This window comes from Anoplopoma fimbria, chromosome 1, assembly GCF_027596085.1.
Source record: "Anoplopoma fimbria isolate UVic2021 breed Golden Eagle Sablefish chromosome 1, Afim_UVic_2022, whole genome shotgun sequence".
NCBI lineage: Eukaryota > Metazoa > Chordata > Actinopteri > Perciformes > Anoplopomatidae > Anoplopoma > Anoplopoma fimbria.
In genome coordinates, this window is record NC_072449.1 from 8865773 (window position 1) to 8886222 (window position 20450).

Consider the following 20450-nt stretch of genomic DNA (forward strand, 5'->3'; position numbering starts at 1 on the left):
GAGACAAAATGATTAAATGGCCTGTGTTTGTGTGTTTGTGTGTGTGTGTGTGTGTGTGTGTGTGTGTGTGTGTGTGTGTGTGTGTGTGTGTGTGTGTGTGTCTCAGAGGAGCGTGTGCGCGGCAGCAGCAGGCCCAGCGAGCGACTCTCTCCGTGCTCCGATCCTTGGGCAGTGAGCTCACAGATGTACGGGGTTTCCTCAGCCAGCAGACAGGGGTCTGGCAGGCCTTCAGATCCAAGATACTGCAGCACAGCACACAGGTGTTCTCAGGTAACACGTATACACATTGTTGCTCTAACACACACCAACTAAAACTTCACAGTTGAAGGAAGTAGAAACAGATGATTTAGATGATGTGTGAGGGTAAGACAGGGGAGAGAGAGAGAGAGTCTATTAATACAGAGCTGGAGAGGACGAGACAGAGAAATATTGAAGAAAGCAGGAAAGAGGGTTGAGCAAATAATCTCTCAAGAGGCGTAAATATTAGTTTAGCTGTGGTGTGGACTCTTTTAGTTCTCAGGGCAGCAACCACAATGCATGACGATAATGTGTGTGTGTAAATGTGTGTTTACAGTCACTACACCAACTCTTGTAATCCTTAAAGATAATTTAAGCTGGAAGGAATGTGTGTTTATGGGTATATGCAAATGTTGTAAACTGATTAAACTCTAATCATACATTTTAAAGAGAAAAGCAAGAGGAGCAGAACTGCATTGTGTGTGTGTGTGTGTGGCTCTGTGTGTGTGTGTGTGTGTGTGTGTGTGTGTGTGTGTGTGTGTGTGGTGGGGGGGTATTTACTGTCTTTATCGTTGACAGTAAATACCCAAAGGAGAGCTAACCTCCGGCTCACCTCATGGGTGGGTCTTTCTCTCTTTGCTGCACGTTACAAACAGCTGCCAAGGGTGCGTGTGTGTGTGTGTGTGTGTGTGTGTGTGTGTGTGTGTGTGTGGGACAGAGGGAGGGAACCAGGGAGAATTTAGATAGAGGAAGAGGCAGAAAAAGAAAACAGACTGCTGTTGGTATTGATGCCGTGTGAGTATGTGTTTGCTCAGTGATGTGAGGCTGAGAGGCAGCTGCTGCACAAACCAACACATGCAATAAAAATACACACCCAGGAATGTGAACGCAAACACACGCACACACGCATGCATATAAGCAAACATGCACGCAATACATATATCCCAAAATAATCATTAAATTCAGATTTGCACACTTACTTAACTTAGGGGTCATTTCAAACTTTATCTTGTTGTATGCTGTGCTGTGCTCTTCTTTTTCTTTGTCTTGTATAGCGTGTCTTGTCTCCCAAAAGAACAATTTGTAGCACAGGCAAACGAAATGCAGATGATTATGTGAATGATTTTTTTGAAGTTCGTAAAAGAAAAGGGTAGTTTTGTAGAAACTAGACTAGATGCACGGCAGTTTGTGGTTCTTCTAAACTTCAAAATTGTTGGAGCAAATCTTAGCCAAACCTTTTTTATTTTTATTTTTTCACCTGAAAAATGATCTTAAATTAATTTAGTGATGAAATAGCATATGAAAATTGTAAACAACTTGTTTGTTTGTTTCTCTGCTGCTTTGGTGCTAGGCCGTTGGGTATCTTTGTACTTTCGGACTACGGGAAAAAAACGTGGTTGATTCGCTCTCCTTCCATGTCTGTCTAGTTCAAACACTGTTGAGAATCATAGTTAAGCCAACATAAGCTAATCAGAGAGAGAGTAGGAGCTGGTCTTCCAGTAAGGCATACAATCTGCAAAACTGTTTGTTCACCAATCAGAGCCTTTTACCCAGCTCCTGACTTTTGATAGATGGAGTTGACAGATTTATTTGTTTTACTGCAGGGATCAAAGTCAGAGTTTCACGTTGGATAAATGAAAGCATATATAACTACATAAATATAATAAAAAATGAATGTGTGAACAAATGAATTGAACAATCAATAAATCAAATGATCTGATAAAAAAAAAAGGTACTTGTCACTGTCCCAGGACTGTAATAATTCTTATAATAACTTTTGGGGAGCAGCTTTGGAAGGTGGCCTGAAGGGACGGGCTGTCAGTGTTGCAGACTTGGCGACTTTCTGCTAAACTTACGGCCTTTTTGAGCTAGTGCTGTTCGCTACTTTCAATGGAAAAGAGTTGGCAACACTGGGCTGGATTTTTCAGATTGATAATTTTTTTTAAACTAGCGTACTCTCACTCGATACTCAAGATTACCAGGGTTGCCTTTATTAGTTTTATTTATGAGCCATATATACGTGGAATTGAGGTTGAACTTTGACATAATGTGTGAGAACCTTTTGGTCTTGTTGGACTGAGTTGCAGGCCTCTACAAAGCACACACACACACACACCTTAGTCAGTCACCTGTATAAGCCTCCGGACAGATATGGGCGTTAGCTCAAAGTCAAACTGTGCTACCTGTCTGTCAGCGTTCTGTGGTTAGCGTTAAACAGCAGGAGAAAAAAAGACTGAAAGGTTAAAGACAGTGAGAAACATAAGGAGGTTGCCTAATGTGAACAGACGAGTGTGGTTTATGATTAGTTTGAGAAATAAGAGGGTGGAAAGAGAAAACAACCTCAAGGGATGTGGAATTTTACAGAGAGCAAGACAAAGACAAGCACTGAGAGCAGAGGGAGATGAAAACATAATTCATCCGTGTTCATTTTGTGCAGATGTCAGCAGCTGACTTTACTGACAAGTTGATTTGAAGGTGATGGACAGAAAGTTTTAAAATGTGTGGGAGTTTTCATTCAACACTTTGGAAAAGAGGATAGAGGGTTGACAGGGAAATCAAGGTAAAAAGCAATGACCAAGTGTGACTAAGGGTGTATGAATCCGTGTGTGTGTGTGTGTGTGTGTGTGTGTGTGTGTGTGTGTGTGTGTGTGTGTGTGTGTGTGTGTGTGTGTGTGTGTGTGTGTGTGTGTGTGTGTGTGTGTGTGTGTGTGTGTGTGTGTGTGTGACCGATCCCTGAACCGCAGCCATCTGCCAACACCCTGGGCTATCCTTAGACTATATGGTGTCTATTTCCCCGGAAACTTTGTATGTGTGTGTGTGTGTTGATAGTGACAGCAGCAGTATAAAAACATTGAATATGTTATCAGCAGTGTCTCCACATCTGTCTGTCACCATCTGTTATCCCCTTAGAATGACTATACAACATCATACTATATATACTGGAGAGCTATTACTTAAATGTTCAATTAAGAAATCTATCTGTTGCAACATGAATAAATCATTGAAAGATTTATGGAATGCATTAGAAATAAACGTATTCCCTGATGTACAAGCATCAGCTAGAGCACAGTTTGTGGTTTAGAAGCTGGAATAGTTTCTTTATTACCCATAATAAACTAGGCAGCCTCACAAAAATCATTTTTTCAAATTTTACGAATCTGTGGAGATAAAAAAACAACAACAACTGATAAGTCTCGACAAAAGCTGCAAGTATAGGCTGTTCCTTTCACAGTTTATGTTATACTGAGATATTGTCACTTTCAGTATCACCTACTATAAGTTTTCCTGTAGATTGCTCATTCAGTGACCTTCTTTTTACAGTTGTTTTAAGGCCCAATCACACTGAAAGCAATAAATGACGCTGGTCAAATGAGACAGATTGATGCTGCTATGGGGCACTGCAGGCATCAGATATGCCGACACCACAGAGCCAGCAGTATTTTAGGAACAGGTTTCTTTTTAGGCAACTTTTCTCTTAATTAAAGATACTAATTAACACCATTATTATAGCCTATAGTCACTTAAGTTAGTATTGGAGCCATTTTCACAAGCCACATGTCATACAAACATTCTGACTCTAAATTGGGAAGAATCAAGAGAAAATGTAAGTTTTTCAAAACCTAGCTGTGTAAATATCTAATGTAAAATTGGAGGAACGTACTTGTGGTTGTGCTCCTAGTTTTTCAAATAGCATTAATGGCGTTTCTGCATTTTACTGGGATTGACATTACAGTAGATAAAAATGTACTTTAACTGCAGCCCTGCAACAGCCTGCCCACTAACAATACTCTAAATCGGTTACAGTACCTTGATGGCCAGCTGCCAGTAAGTTTCTGTGATATTTACAACCACATCTTGTTACACTGTGTGTGTCTGTGTGAACGCACTGTGACACATAATAGACGCACTGCAGAGAAAGTCAGACAGGCTGGTTTGCTTTCATTGCAAAGTCTTTCTGCTCCATCAAGTATTTATACAACCATTTCTGTTTGGACGTGTCCGTTACTGTGTGTATTGGTGAGTGTTTCTGTGTGTTTTTTTGTGCTGCTAGTGTGCCTTTTTGCAAGTGGTTATTTTTTTTTCATTAATTATTGTTTGTTCTATATTATTATCGTGAGTCTGTGTAAGTTTCCGAGTGTCTCTGTGTGAGTGTGTGTCTGTGTGTTGCTTTTCCCTGGCGGACCTCGTCATGTCACAGTGACCAAAAAGCAATTATCGGTGTATTGCCGCTTTGAGGAGGACCTCCTACACTCCCCTCTTCCTGCAGAGAAAGGGAGAGAGAGAGAGAGCAAGAGTGAGTGAGGGCAAGAGAGAAGCAATAAAAACAAAGCCACAGAAAGAGAGGTAAGAAATAGATGAAAAAAGACTGAAAGGACAGAGACAGTGAAGAGATGGATGAGGTGAAGAAAAACAATGAAAGAGAGAGCGAGAGTGAGGAAAAGAAAGACTTGGAGGAGGAAAATGTCAGGCTGACATTGCTGGATCAGTTTGAGAGCTGTCAAGAGTCACAGCCACTGTGCCCTTCGCTCAAAAGGACCCTCACAGACAACTCTCAATATACAGTGCACACACACACACACACACACACACACACACACACACACACACACACACATACACACACTTACAAATACAAACACATAACCCGTCTTTGACACACTCCACTATCCACACCAGTAGCCTATCTGCCATACAAACAGCTAGTCAGACACCCACACAGAGGCTTTGTCTGTTGGGGTTTTCTTTGGCCGTTCTTTTGCTTTAGAAAACAGCAAGGACACAACCTGCAGCATGTGGTCAGGACCACCATGACCTGAGGAGCACTTGAACCTCTTGGTTAGTAGGCAGCATGGACGTTGTTCATGTCTCACATTATTCTTCAAACAAATTTGCGTCATAACGTTTCGTACGTTCCTAAAAGTCATGTTTGCTAGAAAAAAAAAAGCATTTCTCAAAGGGTTTTGTTTGTTTGTTTTATGCATGTCAGTAATTGCGAGGGATGAAAAAAAGAAGAAGAATCCCAATAGCAAAATCGAAAACCAAATAGCTATCCAAGATCGAATGAGCGAATAGTTGACTATATCTGCACAGGTGGAGTGATCCATTAAAACAGCAGTGCAGCAGTGCATCATGTTATCAGACACTGACAAAAGCAAACTTTTTATTTGATTATGAGTTTGATAAATTGGGTGTCATGTTTCACTCAGCAGAACTCCAATTTAATAAATCATCAGTTCGAAAAATATGTAAACTGCGTCATTAAGGCAGACGCACATTATCTGTGGAACACCAGGTTGATTGACATCGAATCTAAAACAATGAATCTAAAATGAACACCCTGCTATGTTAAATCATGTTCACCAAATGAGTGTCTGTTTATGAAAAAAAAACAAATCATAAATTATCTTTTTGAAGGAGTAGATGTTTACCTCATAGCTTGGCTCCATTAATAAATATGTGAACTGTGGATTTGGCTGATAGTAGGAATCAGTTGAAGACTTGAATTGTCCGTCATTTCAAATGTAAATTATTTTATCAAAAATACTTTCACAAATCACTTAGTTCTTCTGATAAATGTGTGCTGACTACCAGTGTTTGTTAAAGAGTAACGTCACTTCGCTTAATTTAACTTAGTTCATAGAAGAGCTGTTAGAGTTTTTCTTCATAAGGTATACAATGTCATATGACATTTTAATTTAGAAGTATCATCCGTATAACAAGAAACCCAGATCTGTTAAATCGCATAATATGTAAAGGGAGTCTGGCAGTAACTTGACTGATCCGTTCACACTGATGTCAGGTATTGACATCACTTCAAACATGATTGTTTTCACTCGGCAGTAAACATAAAGAAGAGCCATGAACAGACACTACAGGTAAAATACCTTTAATATTTATTTAATATAGTCTCGTGCTCAGTGCTATCCTTTGCAGCAGGCATCATAATTAAGAACTAATGTAACTAGGAACAGGGTAGATTTGCACTTTCCTACTGTTGTACTATGGTATATCAATATGAGTGATACAAATACTTACTGTAATGCTATTATTGATACTCTAATTCAATTGTTAACTTTAGATAAACAAGCTTCTGGTACTTCATTAAGTCGTCCGTCTTACCGATTCTAATGACACAGATTAACTGTATTTAATCAATACAACTGTCTACACCAATCATGTAAAGGCTCACGCTTCACCCCCGCTTTTAGTGTGTATCCATGACCCAAAGTCTATTTTATTCTGACTTAACTTGCATCCTGTACAAGGACTTTGTTGTCAGCTGTGAGAATTGCCATAAAACTTAGGCTGACTACTGATGAAGGTAATGGGGAAGTTTGTGATGATGTTTGGGAAGATAATGGTAATGAATGTTGATGATGATTATGCCTATCCTGATTGTGATTGTCAAGTATTGTTTCTTACTTCTACTTCGACAGAAGCCAGTATGCAAGTATTTCTACTGAAGACAGTTATGTGCACAACAAAAGTGGTGATTTTTTCAGAAAACAGTGACTTGCCTCGACATATTCAACACTCAGACTTGGAGCTTAAGTACTTCTCTTTCTTGCGGGATATCCACTCCTGCCTTGAGCTGCTTACCGGACATAAGGCCTAAATATTGCAGTTAAGCATTTATTCCAGGTCTATTTTTTTTTATAAATGCATCCACAAGCCTTGAAGTTATAATGTGAATTTGAATATGCAGAGCACAATGACACTCCCTACCTTTGCAGGATCACAGCAGGTTCAGAACCAAGCACATAGAAATTAGCCATAAATAGCCTACAACATGCTCGTTCAGATCAAGATCTTCTTATTCAAAATGTTTCCAAGAATTGATGTTCTGCTAGAGTACTATATTTATAAAATATTTACTTGCATGTAGCCTACTAATTATTTTATTTTTGTGTTTTTTTTAATTGTATGTCATTGCTGCATACACATCGTATCATAACTGTCAAGGTGAATATAGACAGACAGTGAAGGGAGGAAACAGTAGCAACGCAGCAGCTTCTTTGTGTCAGACATGCAACAACAAAGACTGCCAGACTTTGGTGTTCAGTTTCATGGTTTCCCTTGAACACAAACTCCCTCGTACTCCCTTCTTCTCAACACTGTCCCCTCTTTCTGCTCCACCCGTCTTCACATTTTCAACTGCTTCTTTGTGTCTCAATTTACCACCTTGGTTTTAAATTTTCAATCTTACTGTATTTCGCTCTCTTCCTCCTCACCTCTTGTTTGAGGTAGTCTCATGTTTCTGTCTGTAACTTCTGTCTCTTTTGTTCCTCCTCCTCCACCTCTTGTTTTGTTGCTCCTTCCAATCTTGTCAGTCTCGTAGATAGATAGTTTGGTGTAGTTACAATGTGATTGAAACCTCTGCCTACCGTACTTGTCTTTCTCTTTCTGTAAATCATACAGTGTAACAGCCTCCGGTGACAAGCTTTGAGGCAGCGTTCTATGCAGGCAAGCTTTTTAATCTGTGTGTGTGTGTGTGTGTGTGTGTGTGTGTGTGTGTTTGAACAGTGCTGAGACAGGAGCTGAAGCATTCCAATGAGGAGTTACAGAAAATGAGGGAAGAGAAAGAGCGCCTCACCCAGCAGCTGATGTAAGTGTCTACACGTATGTGTTAAAAGCTTGCACATGCACAGATGGCGACGCAGGTGGATTTGGAATGTGGAATGTGCCGGGTGAAGAGCAGGTCACCGCAGGGCTCGGCTCTGTATGATTTTTCCTCTACCAACCAAACCTTTTGAGCAGCCCAACTTGCACCGCCCAAACCAGGAAATGCTCACGTTCCACATACCGGGCCTGCTAAGCTGCATCAGCAGAGGATTTGACTTGTATACACTCACACAAAGGTCTAGTCAGAGGTTTAGGACTTCAGAAAAAAATATCCATCCATCCATCCATCCATCCATTTCCTCCGCTTATCCGGGGCCGGGTCAAAGGCCGGGTCGAAGGAAGCTCATTTCGGCCGCTTGTATTCGCGATCTCATTCTTTCGGTCACTACCCAAAGCTCATGACCATAGGTGAGGGTTGGAACGTAGATGGACTGGTAAATCGAGAGCTTTGCCTTATGGCTCAGCTCCTTCTTCACCGAAACGGTCCGGTACAACGCCTGCATCACTGCTGACGCTGCACCGAACCGCCTGTCCATCTCCCGCTCCATTTTACCCTCACTCGTGAATATGATCCCGAGATACTTGAACTCCCTCACTTGGGGCAGTGACTCACTCCCAACCCAGAGGGTGCAATCCACCGTTTTCCAGAAGAGAACCATGGCCTCAGACTTGGAGGTACTGACTCTCATCCTGACCGCTTCACACTCGGCTGTGAACTGCCCCAGTGCGTGCTGAAGGTCACGTTCTGAAGAAGCCAACAGAACCACATCATCTGCAAAAAGCAGGAATGTGATTCTGAGGTCCCCAAACCGGAAACTCTCCTCCCCCCGGCTGCGCCTTGAAATCCTGTCCTTGAAAATCACAAACAGGATTGGTGACAATGGGCAGCCCTGGCGGAGGCCAACACGCACTGGGAACAAGCTCGACTTTGTGCCGAGTATCCGGACACAGCTCTCACTTTGGTCATACAAGGACCGAATGGCTCGTAGTAACGAACCAGGTACCCCATATTCCCGCAGTACCCCCCACAGGACTCCCCGAGGGACACGGTCGAAGGCCTTCTCCAAGTCCACAAAACACATGTAGACTGGATGAGCAAACTCCCATGCCCCCTCCAACAGACCTGCAAGGGTAAAGAGCTGGTCCGCTGTTCCACAGCCAGGACGGAATCCGCATTGCTCCTCCTGAATCCGAGGTTCGACAAGCGGACGGAGCCTCCTTTCCAGCACCCTGGAGTAAACTTTCCCGGGAAGGCTGAGCAGTGTGATACGAATACAATAAGTGCAACAACTAATACGAATGCAATAAGTGCTACGAGGAAGGCTCAGGGTAGTACTTCATGAAGAGATGAGTTTTCAGCCTGCACCGAAAGATGGGCAGCGACTCTGCTGTCCTGACGTCAGTGGGCAGTTCATTCCACCACTGTGGGGCCAGGACAGAAAAAAGCTGTGACCGGGTGGATCGGCCGCAGGGACCTCTGAGCGACGGGGCAACCAGTCGCCCCGAGGCAGCAGAGCGAAGTGGTCTGGCGGGGTGTAGGGCTTGACCATGGCCTGGAGATAGGACCTCAACGACCTCCGCCAGGCATATGGACGAGTCTTCCCCTGAGTCTTCAGACTCTGCCTCTTCCACAGAGGACGTGTTGGTCGGGTTCAGGAGTTCCTTAAAGTGTTCTTTCCACCGCTCGACAATATCCCCAGTCCGGGTCTGTGCCCTGCTGAGCACAGCCTGAGAGAAGCCCTGCTTCCCCTTTCTGAGTCGTCTCACGGTTTGCCAGAACTTCCTTGAGGCCATTCGAAAGTCCTTCTCCATGGCCTCGCCGAACTCCTCCCACACCCGGGTTTTTGCCTCAGCAACTGCCGCAGCTGCAGCCCTTCTGGCCAACCGGTACCTGCCTGCTGATTCAGGAGACCCCTGGGCCAGCCAAGCCCGAAAGGCCTCCTTCTTCAGCTTGATGGCCGACTTCACCGCTGGTGTCCACCAGCGGGTTCTCGGATTGCCGCCATGACAGGCACCGATCGCCTTCCGGCCACAACTTCTAGCAGCAGCTTCCACAATGGAGGATTTGAACATGGCCCGCTCGGATTCCATGTCCCCAGCCTCCCCTGGGATGCACGAGAAATTATTCCGGAGGTGGGAGTTGAAGACCTTGCGGACAGGATCCTCAGCCAGACGTTCCCAGTTCACCCTCACTACATGTTTGGGTTTACCGGGTCTGTCCGGCAGCCTCCCCCGCCACCTGATCCAACTCACCACCAGGTGGTGATCAGTTGACAGCTCTGCTCCTCTCTTCACCCGAGTGTCCAAGACATACGGCCGCAGGTCTGATACATCTGACACAACTACAAAGTCGATCATAGACCTTTGGCCTAGGGTGTTCTGGTACCAAGTACACTTATGAACCTCCCTATGCTCAAACATGGTGTTTGTTATGGACAGTCCATGACTAGCACAGAAGTCCAACAACAAAGCACCACTCGGGTTCAGATCGGGCAGGCCGTTCCTCCCAATCACACCCCTCCAGGTTTCTCCGTCGTTACCCACGTGAGCGTTGAAGTCTCCCAGAAGACAGGGTGGTGGCACGATGTAGCTTTTTCGGGCTGGGCCCGGCCGGGCCCCATGTGCCAAGGCCCAGCCACCAGATGCTCGCCGGCGAGCTCCCCTCCCAGGTCTGGCTCCAGGAGGGTGCCCCGGTTTCCCTTTTCCGGGCGAGGTGCCACAACCTTGCATCGTCCAATTCATTGAAGTTTTGTGAATCGCTCTTAGTCTGACCCCTCCCCCAAGACCACTTTGCCTTGGGAGGCCCTACCAGGAGCTATTGCCCCCGACAACACAGCTCTCAGGATCACTGGGGCACACAAACCCCTCCACCACGATAAGGTGGCGATTCGTTGGAGGAGAGGAAGAAGAAAAAAAAATGAAAAAAATATGCCCCTTGGCTTTTGAAAGTATTCTGATGACGAAGCTCTATCAGTTCAAACATTTTGCAGCTCTTTTGACATTTTTTGTTTTCCCTTTTTTCCCTGGACCCGACACACACACACAAACCATACACAGGCACACACACAAACACATGCTGCACAACCGCCGAGGTGAGTCAGTTATAAATACGTAAATCAACACCTAAAATTTCCATGTGAATTTGTCACATAAATTAAAGTAAAGCGTAGTTTTGAGGCTAGCTAATGGCATGGCCATATGGATGTCAATGTCAATATGTGGGTCGGTCGACCACTTAGGTCCAGACAGAAATATCTTAACAACTATGGGATGGATTAATATTTTATCGCATCAGGTCAAAATTTTAATTTGTCCAATGATTTGGTTTATGACTAAATACCTGCAAAACGTACTGCAGGTGGTACTTTATTTGGTACTAGCAGATTAGCAAACATTAGAATGCTAAAGAGCAAAACTAAGAACATGGTTAACATTACACCTGCTAAACATCTGCCTCTTAACCACAGAAGTACTTCCTCCATGGACACTGTATGCAGTGTTTTCTTTGTAAGGACTCAGCATCTACTGTTATCACAAGCACCATAAAACGGTCACTTTGTAGGTCAAGCTTTGCCATCTTCACGTTGTTTTCCCTCTCCAAATAGATAAATTATTCCATCTTTGGTCATCTCCTGACACTGGTTTGCACAGAACAGAGGCGACTTTTCCAAGTGTTTGCACACGTCCCACAAAAGTGCACGCACAGACACACACACATGGGCAAACACCTACAGAAACACCCACAAAAGTAGATGGAAACTCAAACATCCCCCTACACGCAAAGGGAGTAAATGTTAAATGTTGCTGCTATCTGAATATCAGAACATTAAAGGACTACTTGACCTGACAGACTGCAGATGAAGTACTCATTTGCTCTCTAATGTTTCCTCCTTCTCCTTCTATAACCTCATCAGTCTCTCTCTCTCTCTCCCAAATGTTCCTTGTCAAGAATCTTTGTTTTTGACCTTTAGAGATTTCAATTCAAAGTGCTCAGTTATGGGAAAGACTACCTCATGCAGTGTGTATTGTTTAGTTGAATTTATATGTCCACGTACATGATTGTTTGATAAGATAGTTTAAGTTAAGGTTAATGCACCAATATCTGTTACAAATCAATAAGAGTATCAAGATAATGTTGCTTGATTTAAGTTGGTTTGCTTTTCAAATGTCTCCCCAAACTTTTTCAAGGAAAAGAAAAGTGCTTTTCCAAATTCATGTGTCACTATCAGAAAGAGACTTATATTGACCCCTTGCCCTCTGACCTGCCACACAAATTGTCCATGCTACTGTGTGCATGTATCAAACACAAATATTACTTCATGTATGTATGTGTGGTTATGTGTGTATGGAATGTGCACGTCAGGGATACAATACAGGGATCAGGGCGGAGACAGGGAGGAAGGAGGGGATGTTTGCAGTCGCACGCGGCCCACCCAGACATATGGGCTTATGCTATAGAGAGAATCAGCATTCAGGCCACGTTGCATAAATTGATGTGTGTGTGGCGGAGGAGAAGGGGAGTGTACTCAAGGCTGTGTGTCTGTGTGTATGTGAGTGTGTGTATATGATTGTGGAGAGGGAAAACTGGGGCTCATGTGTACACAACAAAACTGCGAACAATATTTAACTGTAGGCCAACATTTTTGCCTAATTTTGCCAAATATTGAGAAATAGTTAGGCCTATTATGTATCTTAACTTTCATATTTTCCAAATGACAATTCTTTAACAATTTCTTAATTTGTGTTATTACATAACTTAAAAAGAGGGTTGTGTGAGGGTAATCAGTCATAAGCAGTTTAATTTGAGGCAAGTCAATTTCATTTATATAACTTCACAACTAGGTTGGTTTTTTTTGCAATTGAACAACATGAAACCCGTAATCTCCTCTGATATGAATTAAAAAAAAGTAGACACAAGTAGCAATGGTATGAGGAACATCATTTTAATTTAAGGTACATCCAAGGTAAAGTAAAATATAAAGTACATGATAATTTTAAGTAAATATTAGATGTAATAAGTAAAAGAGTTGCAGGCAAATATCAGTTATGAATTATGACAATCACAAAATGCAGTGGTGGAGAAAGTTTTCAGATCAGAGGTAAAGTATTAATATATGTATAACTGTAAAAAACACCAAGTAACATGTAAAAGTCTTGCATTCAAAATGTTATTTAAATATAACAAGCAAAAGTTTCTAAATATAATAATGGCCCTGGCAAGTGGGAAGATAATCTTTATATACTGTTTGGCAGTTTGAATATATCATATTTTATAAGGTCATAATATCTTTTCTATATAAAATGTTTATTTGTGATGTAACGTAGTGGAGTAGAAGTATGAAGTTGCATGGAATGAAAATAATCAAGTAAAGTACAAATTTGTACTTAAGTACAGTACTTGAGTTAATGTCCCTAGTTACATTCCATCACTAACATAAATTTAAACACAACGAAATGTTTTTCTCTTTTTCACCTATGTAGACCTAGCAGACAGTCAGGCGAGGTCTAGACTTAGGTCCACATGGGATGTCTGAGCTGATTGGCTAAGCCTATTTTAACTGTCCTGTTGATGCGGATTGGTTAACTGTTCAAACACCCTGTTCCACGTTCGCTGTGTGTGTGTGTGTGTGTGTGTGTGTGTGTGTGTGTGTGTGTGTGTGTGTGTGTGTGTGTGTGTGTGTGTGTGTGTGTGTGTGTGTGTGTGTGTGTGTGTGTGTGTGTGTGTGTGTTGTGTGTTTGTGTCCTTTACATCTCACCATGCATCATATCAGCTCCAGAGCTTCACAAATCTGTGATGCTCGCTTCAGATCCAAGAACAAAAAGTACCAGTTTGTTTGTGCGCAAGAGATGTTGCCATGACAACTGCCCAACCCTTGACCCCCAGCCTCCATCAGACATCAGCGTTCCGCACCTGTTAGGCTTCCGTGGCGCCAGCTGCATTGCCTTGGAAACTCACATACACACATATATATTTAAAGGGCGGCCTAAGGACAGCGAGAGGCTGTGGAATCCGTCTGATCCTAGCATGCAATCTGATCAGCATGCCAGAGAGACACTCAAGGGCAGATTGTTTGTCAGGACTATTTACACACATACACACACACACACACACACACACACATACACTTACACTCTCTTCAGGATCTTTTAGCTTATTCTCAATCCCCTATTGTGCCACTGAATGTTCCTGCAGTCAAAATATTTGTACATGGACTTCCTTGGCATGTGAATAGTGCTGGTTTTCATGCTTGTATGATGTGATTAGCTCATTAACTCATACCATTGTCCAGTGAACAAGTCCATAGGGGTGATGTGCAGTTACAGTATGCAGATTTCGATTTGGGCAATTTGACAGCGTTTGTTAAATAGGATCACAGAGAGCGCCACAAACCCCCCTCCTTTAACGTCTGGATGACATGCATGTCAAAGGGGTTTGGGAGGCTTCCTGCCGCATTCTGATTGGCAGGAGACGTTGAGCTCATCCTTTCATCAGAGGATGAACACATGGATCATCCAACACAGAAGCGGGCCAGGTTGAAAAGGACGGATTAGAGGGAAGAGAGGGATAGATGAAAGACAGGATGGATGCGCCGAGCAAGGGAGGAGAGATGAAAGAGTGGATGATGGAATGAGTGAAGGTCAAGAGAGAAAGAGCAAAGGATTGATGTGATTGATGTGATACAGCTTGTTCTCATAAGGCGGAGGCACGCGCAGGGCGTATGCGTATATTAAAGTGTGTGTGTGTGTGTGTGTGTGTGTGTGTGTGTGTGTGTGTGTGTGTGTGTGTGTGTGTGTGTGTGTGTGTGTGTGTGTGTGTGTGTGTGTGTGTGTGTGTGTGTGTGTGTGTGTGTGTGTGTGTGTGCATCGTGTGTTTCTGTGCCTGTATGAGTGTTGGCAGTAAAATAACTATTGATCCCAGGGTGTAGCCAAGGACCTCATTTCCTACAAGATCTTAGTCTGACATTTGCCTGACACACACACACACACACACACACACACACACACACACACACACACACACACACACACACACACACACTGACACTTATCTCTCCCTCCCTCCGTCACCTCAGTCCACTTTTAATCACATATTAGATCAAATCAATCGCAGTCCTTCAGGAAGGAGGACGCCTTTTTCCTTCTTTCTTTCTCAGATTTAAAAGAACAGCAACTCTCTCTCTCTCTCTCTCTCTCTCTCTCTCTCTCTCTCTCTCCCTCTGGGCTCTGTTATCATGTGAGCACACGCTGCACAATAAATGGTATTTTCCTGAAATGCAAAGAGGCTTTTCCCTCTCATGTGGTTGTTTGGTATTTTGGTGACTTGCCATTCACCATGGTGGGAGGGGAGAGTCAGCAGGGTGTCACGTGTACATTAACATTTCCGTGTCAAGATTGACCATGTTTTTCGCCGTCTGCCACTCGTCAACCACCCGTCAACCGCCCGTCTGCTCAGAGTAGATCACGGCAAACTATGCTCAGTTTTCTTCACTCTAATTTGTGGAGGCACACCCTCATATTTTGCTTGTATGTTTTGCTTTTATGATACGTTGTTTGTTTCTAATTACACAAAATTTGTATATTTTTATTCTGATAATGACCAAGAAGGCAGAGTGAAGATAATTTTTGATTCTTATCAGCATTTGTCGTCCACCACACCTGATTAACTCTGTACAGCCAGCTGTAGGCTGCAGGTATGCGTTCCATCTGCAGTCTGTAATTTGAGAAAAGCGTTTTGTGAAGCTGTGATTACACGTGCCAGATCCACTGTGGTTTCCTGGACTAAGTCTTACGAAACCAGCAAAAGTTTTCCCTCCTTCATCACCTAACTCTGAATGGTTATGAATCATAATTCTTCATCGTTTCTTAGTTTATTCAGGCACTTTCAAAAAATATTTGGCAGGTCATTGGATGAACCATATGTCAATCAAACTCTTACCAAAGTCAGTTGGAAGTAAAGCGAAAACATATTTTCCATCGACAAAAGCCTTCGGTGCCGTTCTTGGCTCATCTTTCAATGAAGAAATACTTTACAGCTTTGATGTTACTGATGCTATTACGTCATCTAGGCTAACCTCGGTCACCTTTCCATGTCGTTTTGCACACACCTAGGCCACGCCCGTAGCTGCCAGTAGCTCCTACCAGGACACTGGGTGGGCACGTCACTGGATTGCCAGACACAAACGCATCAGTCAACCTGACAAGATGGATTTTCGTGTGCTATGTAATCTCGCGATTCTCACATGACCTTGTGACATTAAGAGAATCCAGCTGACGTGCAAGGAATCATTTGACTACATACTATTTTACACTGAAAGCTCTCAGGAACCTACATGCCGTGATTGTAGCCTTCCCCCCCCAACACATCGACTGATAATGTATGATAATAGATTCTTCTCACCTTGTTTCCATGTGCACACCGGGTACACCTCATGCCTGCAGCCACATTATCCGGTACACTGTGCACTTGGCTGCACTTTGAACCCTGCTCCTCAAAGTAATTCCTCCAGAAAAAACACCTCCTGTTTTTACATTTCTCTTTCTCTGGAATCCCTTCTCGCATAAATATAATTCAGGAAGAGGAGACCAGCAGATAAATAATGTTAGAAACAGTTCCTTGAAATCAGGTATCATGTGGTCATGTGAGAGAGGGTTGAGACAGAGAAAGACGAGGGTTACAAACGGTATGCTGAATCTAAACAGGCAGAATGTAGGAGCACTCAGGGACCTACTCTAAATCACCAGTAGCTGTGACAGCACGGGAGGAAAAGAGGGTTAAAAGAAAAAGAGAGAGCAAGAGAGCAGGAGAGAGAGAGATGAAATGCACATGGAGATATGTGATAAGAGGTACAAAGAGAGGCTGACAACTGATGCCAGACAGCTGTGAGTGTATTACCCTACGCAGCTCACATATTGTCACTGTTAAATTATGAAAATATTGTTATTTATATATGAAAGAAATACTTCGAAATATCATCGTATGTAGCTTCCAGCATCAGGATGTCTAGTTATACACTTTAGAGGAACAAAAGACAACCACTCAAACGGTATCTGGTACAATGCAGATATGATAAATTATTGATAGAGTCATGAGCTGCACTAGCTGCTTCACTGAATCCACTTAAGTAAAATGTACAAATAATTCCACAGAGTTGCCAGAAATGTCCGTTTCAGATTGGCAGTGAAAACAGGCCGTCTGCCTGTGAGCTCAGACGTGCGAGCCCTCTCACTCTGTATCCTCATTGCGTGTGGCTGCAAGGTCACAGGGCTAGACAGCCAGCTACACACACACACACACACACACACACACACACACACACAAAACACACACACACACACAAACACATTAACTGATCATGCCGCCAGAGAGGGGATTAGGCTGGGAAGCCGACAGGGTTGGGAGGGTTAGGGTAAAGTCTGTATGTGTGTGTGTGTCTTTGTGCACAGGAGGCGGGAGTACCACATACTGTCATGGCACGCAGAATTAGAATTAAAACTGATTTCCAATTTACTTTCTCAAGAGCGAGGCAGCAGCTGCACATGGAGGACGAGGTGATTTCCAAAACACGGGCGCACACATGCGCACAGCTTATTTGAATTTAACAAAAAAAAAAGAAATCTAAATGACTTGTGTAAAGCTGCTCAGTTGTAAAAGGACAATTTTGTTAGCCGAAAAGAGTGGTGATGTACAGAAGGCTTTCTTGAACTTTCGCTGATCCCAGAGGGAGAATTCAATGTTAAGCTCCCTCCACATGGAGATTGAAGCGTAGGAGTAGACAGAATAGCAGTTGTATGGATTTGTTATCTTTCTCAAGTACTTTTCAATCACACTTGAAATTGTAGAACCATACTGTGGGAGTACTTATTATATTTCCACCTGCCTGATTGCAAAATGATTGTACAATTAACGGGAATTACATTTAAAGAGAAGAGGATTATTTTCTTACCAGCTAAATCAGTCTTCCTTGGTCATAAATATACTAAATCAACAAATGGGGAAAATTGAGTGACCATGCCTTTCACTTTGTGTCTCCAGGGAGCAGAGGAGACAGAGTGAGGAGAAGCTGTCCAAACAGAAAGACTCTGAGAACCAACACAGGGAAAAACTACTCAGGTATGCTGAGCTCTCTTCTTTCTTTTTCTCTGCATTTTTTTCACTCCTTCCCAACTTTCCCACAATCCCTGAACTCATCCCACGCATTGTCCCCCAAATCATCCTGTTCCTCTGCTTTGTTTCTCTTCCTGCGCCTCCTTCCTCCCAGAGAGAGAGGTGGGGATATTAGTGTCAACTGAGATCTGCTCTTGGGTCAGTTGAGGAGATATTGGGCCCCATAAAGAGCCAGTGACACAGGAGAGAACCTCGTGCGAGGATGGTGCAACAGATGGAAGCACTCCTTAGTTGGCGTGGAGTCATGTTTCTCACACACACACACACACACACACACACTCATCTGTCCACAGAGGCATGCACATACTATAGATGTGCAGAGACTCTTCTATTGGACTGCACCCCACTAATACGCAGGCAGAAACATGTGTGCACACACCCAACCCACATGCGAACACCCACAGACAGACATATACACACAAAGAGCCTCTCATCTCTCCGTGCAGGCGTTAGATATATGTGGGGTGTGTGTTTTTTCACATGCTATCTGCTGGTATTCTCTTTCTAAGCCATCGGCAGCCTGGTGTGTTCAATTACACTGTCGATTTATTTCCCTTCCCACACAGCAGTCTCTGATCTCACCCTCTGGCTCCTATACAGCTCAACACATGATAGCACTCCTCTGGGGGGGTGCAGGGTATTTCAGTAAGGATGGGAGGTTTGGGGGGAGGGAAGGCACCCCCCATAGATCAGAGAAAATGTAACGGGAGACAGCATTTATCCAAATTGTCCAAGATTGGAGACCATGGATGCTTAAAGGATAATGTTTATGCGGTCAACTAGCTTTGGTTTCTTAAGAGAAATCTATAACTAGATGCTATCTAGTAGTTACTGCTTTATGTTGAAGGGGTGTGAAATTACTTTTCGTAAACTGATGGCCATTCATTTAATTGATCGTTAAAACTGATTATTTCTATTGCGAAGGAGGAGAGATTGGTTGAGAAAAACACCTCTTCATGTGTCCATTATTGTCTCCTTTGTCTTTTCATGTATGTACAATAAAGTACTAGTGCATAAGGGCCTATCCTCAGTAGGCCTACTGCTTCAGAAGAATACTACAATGATTGGGCCCTCGAGCTGTGTGCAAAAGCTTGACTCTGTTTTTAATAGAGTACACAGAAAAACAGAAAGGGTGTTTGAATTTAGGGTTTGGCCCAGCTTTAGTGTGTTTTTTGTGTTTCAACTGCCAGGCTACAAGGATCCTGATACGGTTAGGGAATAAACGGCTTCCCTCTAATGTATCAGACTTGCTCTGACACTAACACTCACGTGTTGACCTGTCAGTATACAGTTACCATCTGCCTGCAGGTGTGTGTGTGTGCGTGTGTGTGTGTGTGTGTGTGTGTGTGTGTGTGTGTGTGTGTGTGTGTGTGTGTGTGTGTGTGTGTGTGTGTGCGTGTGTGTGTGTGTGTGTATGGTTATTTAAAACATGCACACACATACTGTATAAACATGCAGATGAAAATGTTTACTCTGAGAAAATATATCTCTCTTCAACAGGTTAAAAGAGGAGCTGGAGGAGAAACACGAGAGGTGGTTGTCATGCCAACGCAGATGTGACATCATGCAGGAGCAGCTGTCTTCGAACTGTGCAGCTGAAGAGGAAGTGACACGACTGAGGGAAGCTTTGGAGAAGGTCCAGCAGGAAACGAGAGAGCTGTGGAGAGAAAGGTCCTGATTGTCTTATCTGTCCTGTCCTGCTCCGTTCACTTTCTTCTCTCACGACCATTTTCTATTGCAGTCTGTTCCATTCACATATATTTTAAGCATCTAACTCTGATTCTTTAAGTATAACCTAAAGAATTCAGAAACAAATTTAAACCTTGAAATGTGTATGACGAGTTGAACTGAAAATACTGTTTAAAATCAACATTTTCTACTAATTGTGACTATCAATGAGTTTTTAACTGTTCCTTGTGTTTTTTTCTGTTTCTAAACTGACCTGACCTCTTCCCTATGTGAACTTTGATGAAAGGCACTTGTGAATTGTGTCACAATTTGAAACACAATGTGAAATTGGCCTCTCTGTGATGGCCAATTGAAGCTCACTGGGAGCCAGCTGCAGTGCATGGGTGCGTTTTTGTTTTTTTACAGGGACATTACAACCACAGACTGGTGGCTGTGCTGTATCCCTTTTTAGGAAATGAACTGTTTTGTTCAAATGTTAAATATTTACAACCCTTTTGTGTCTGAGAGGACATAGGGTGAGTACAGGTAGTAATTCTGTGTATGTGCTGTTGTCAATGCAAAACCAAAGGGCCCCCCCGTCATTCTCTGAGTGCAGAACGGGTGGATCTAATGAGTGAGGAGCTGGGCCCAGTCTCTTATGTAAGGTGTTACCTCTACCTGTGTGGCCAGCTCACACTGCCCAGCATACTGCTCAATAACCTTACATTTACAGGTGTTTATCCATGTCAAAAAAAAT

The 20450-nt window shown here is 43.2% G+C and overlaps 1 protein-coding gene across 1 annotated transcript in view; it reads left to right on the plus strand.

Moving 5' to 3' along the window:
* lekr1 (leucine, glutamate and lysine rich 1) overlaps positions 1 to 20450 on the plus strand; it is a 70145-nt gene that overhangs the window by 31828 nt on the left and 17867 nt on the right. Inside the window, exons 4-7 of the mRNA XM_054604717.1 lie at positions 107 to 270; positions 7762 to 7843; positions 17894 to 17971; positions 19526 to 19696. Of these exons, the coding sequence (XP_054460692.1) occupies positions 107 to 270; positions 7762 to 7843; positions 17894 to 17971; positions 19526 to 19696 (495 nt within the window). The remainder of the gene's footprint in view (positions 1 to 106; positions 271 to 7761; positions 7844 to 17893; positions 17972 to 19525; positions 19697 to 20450) is intronic.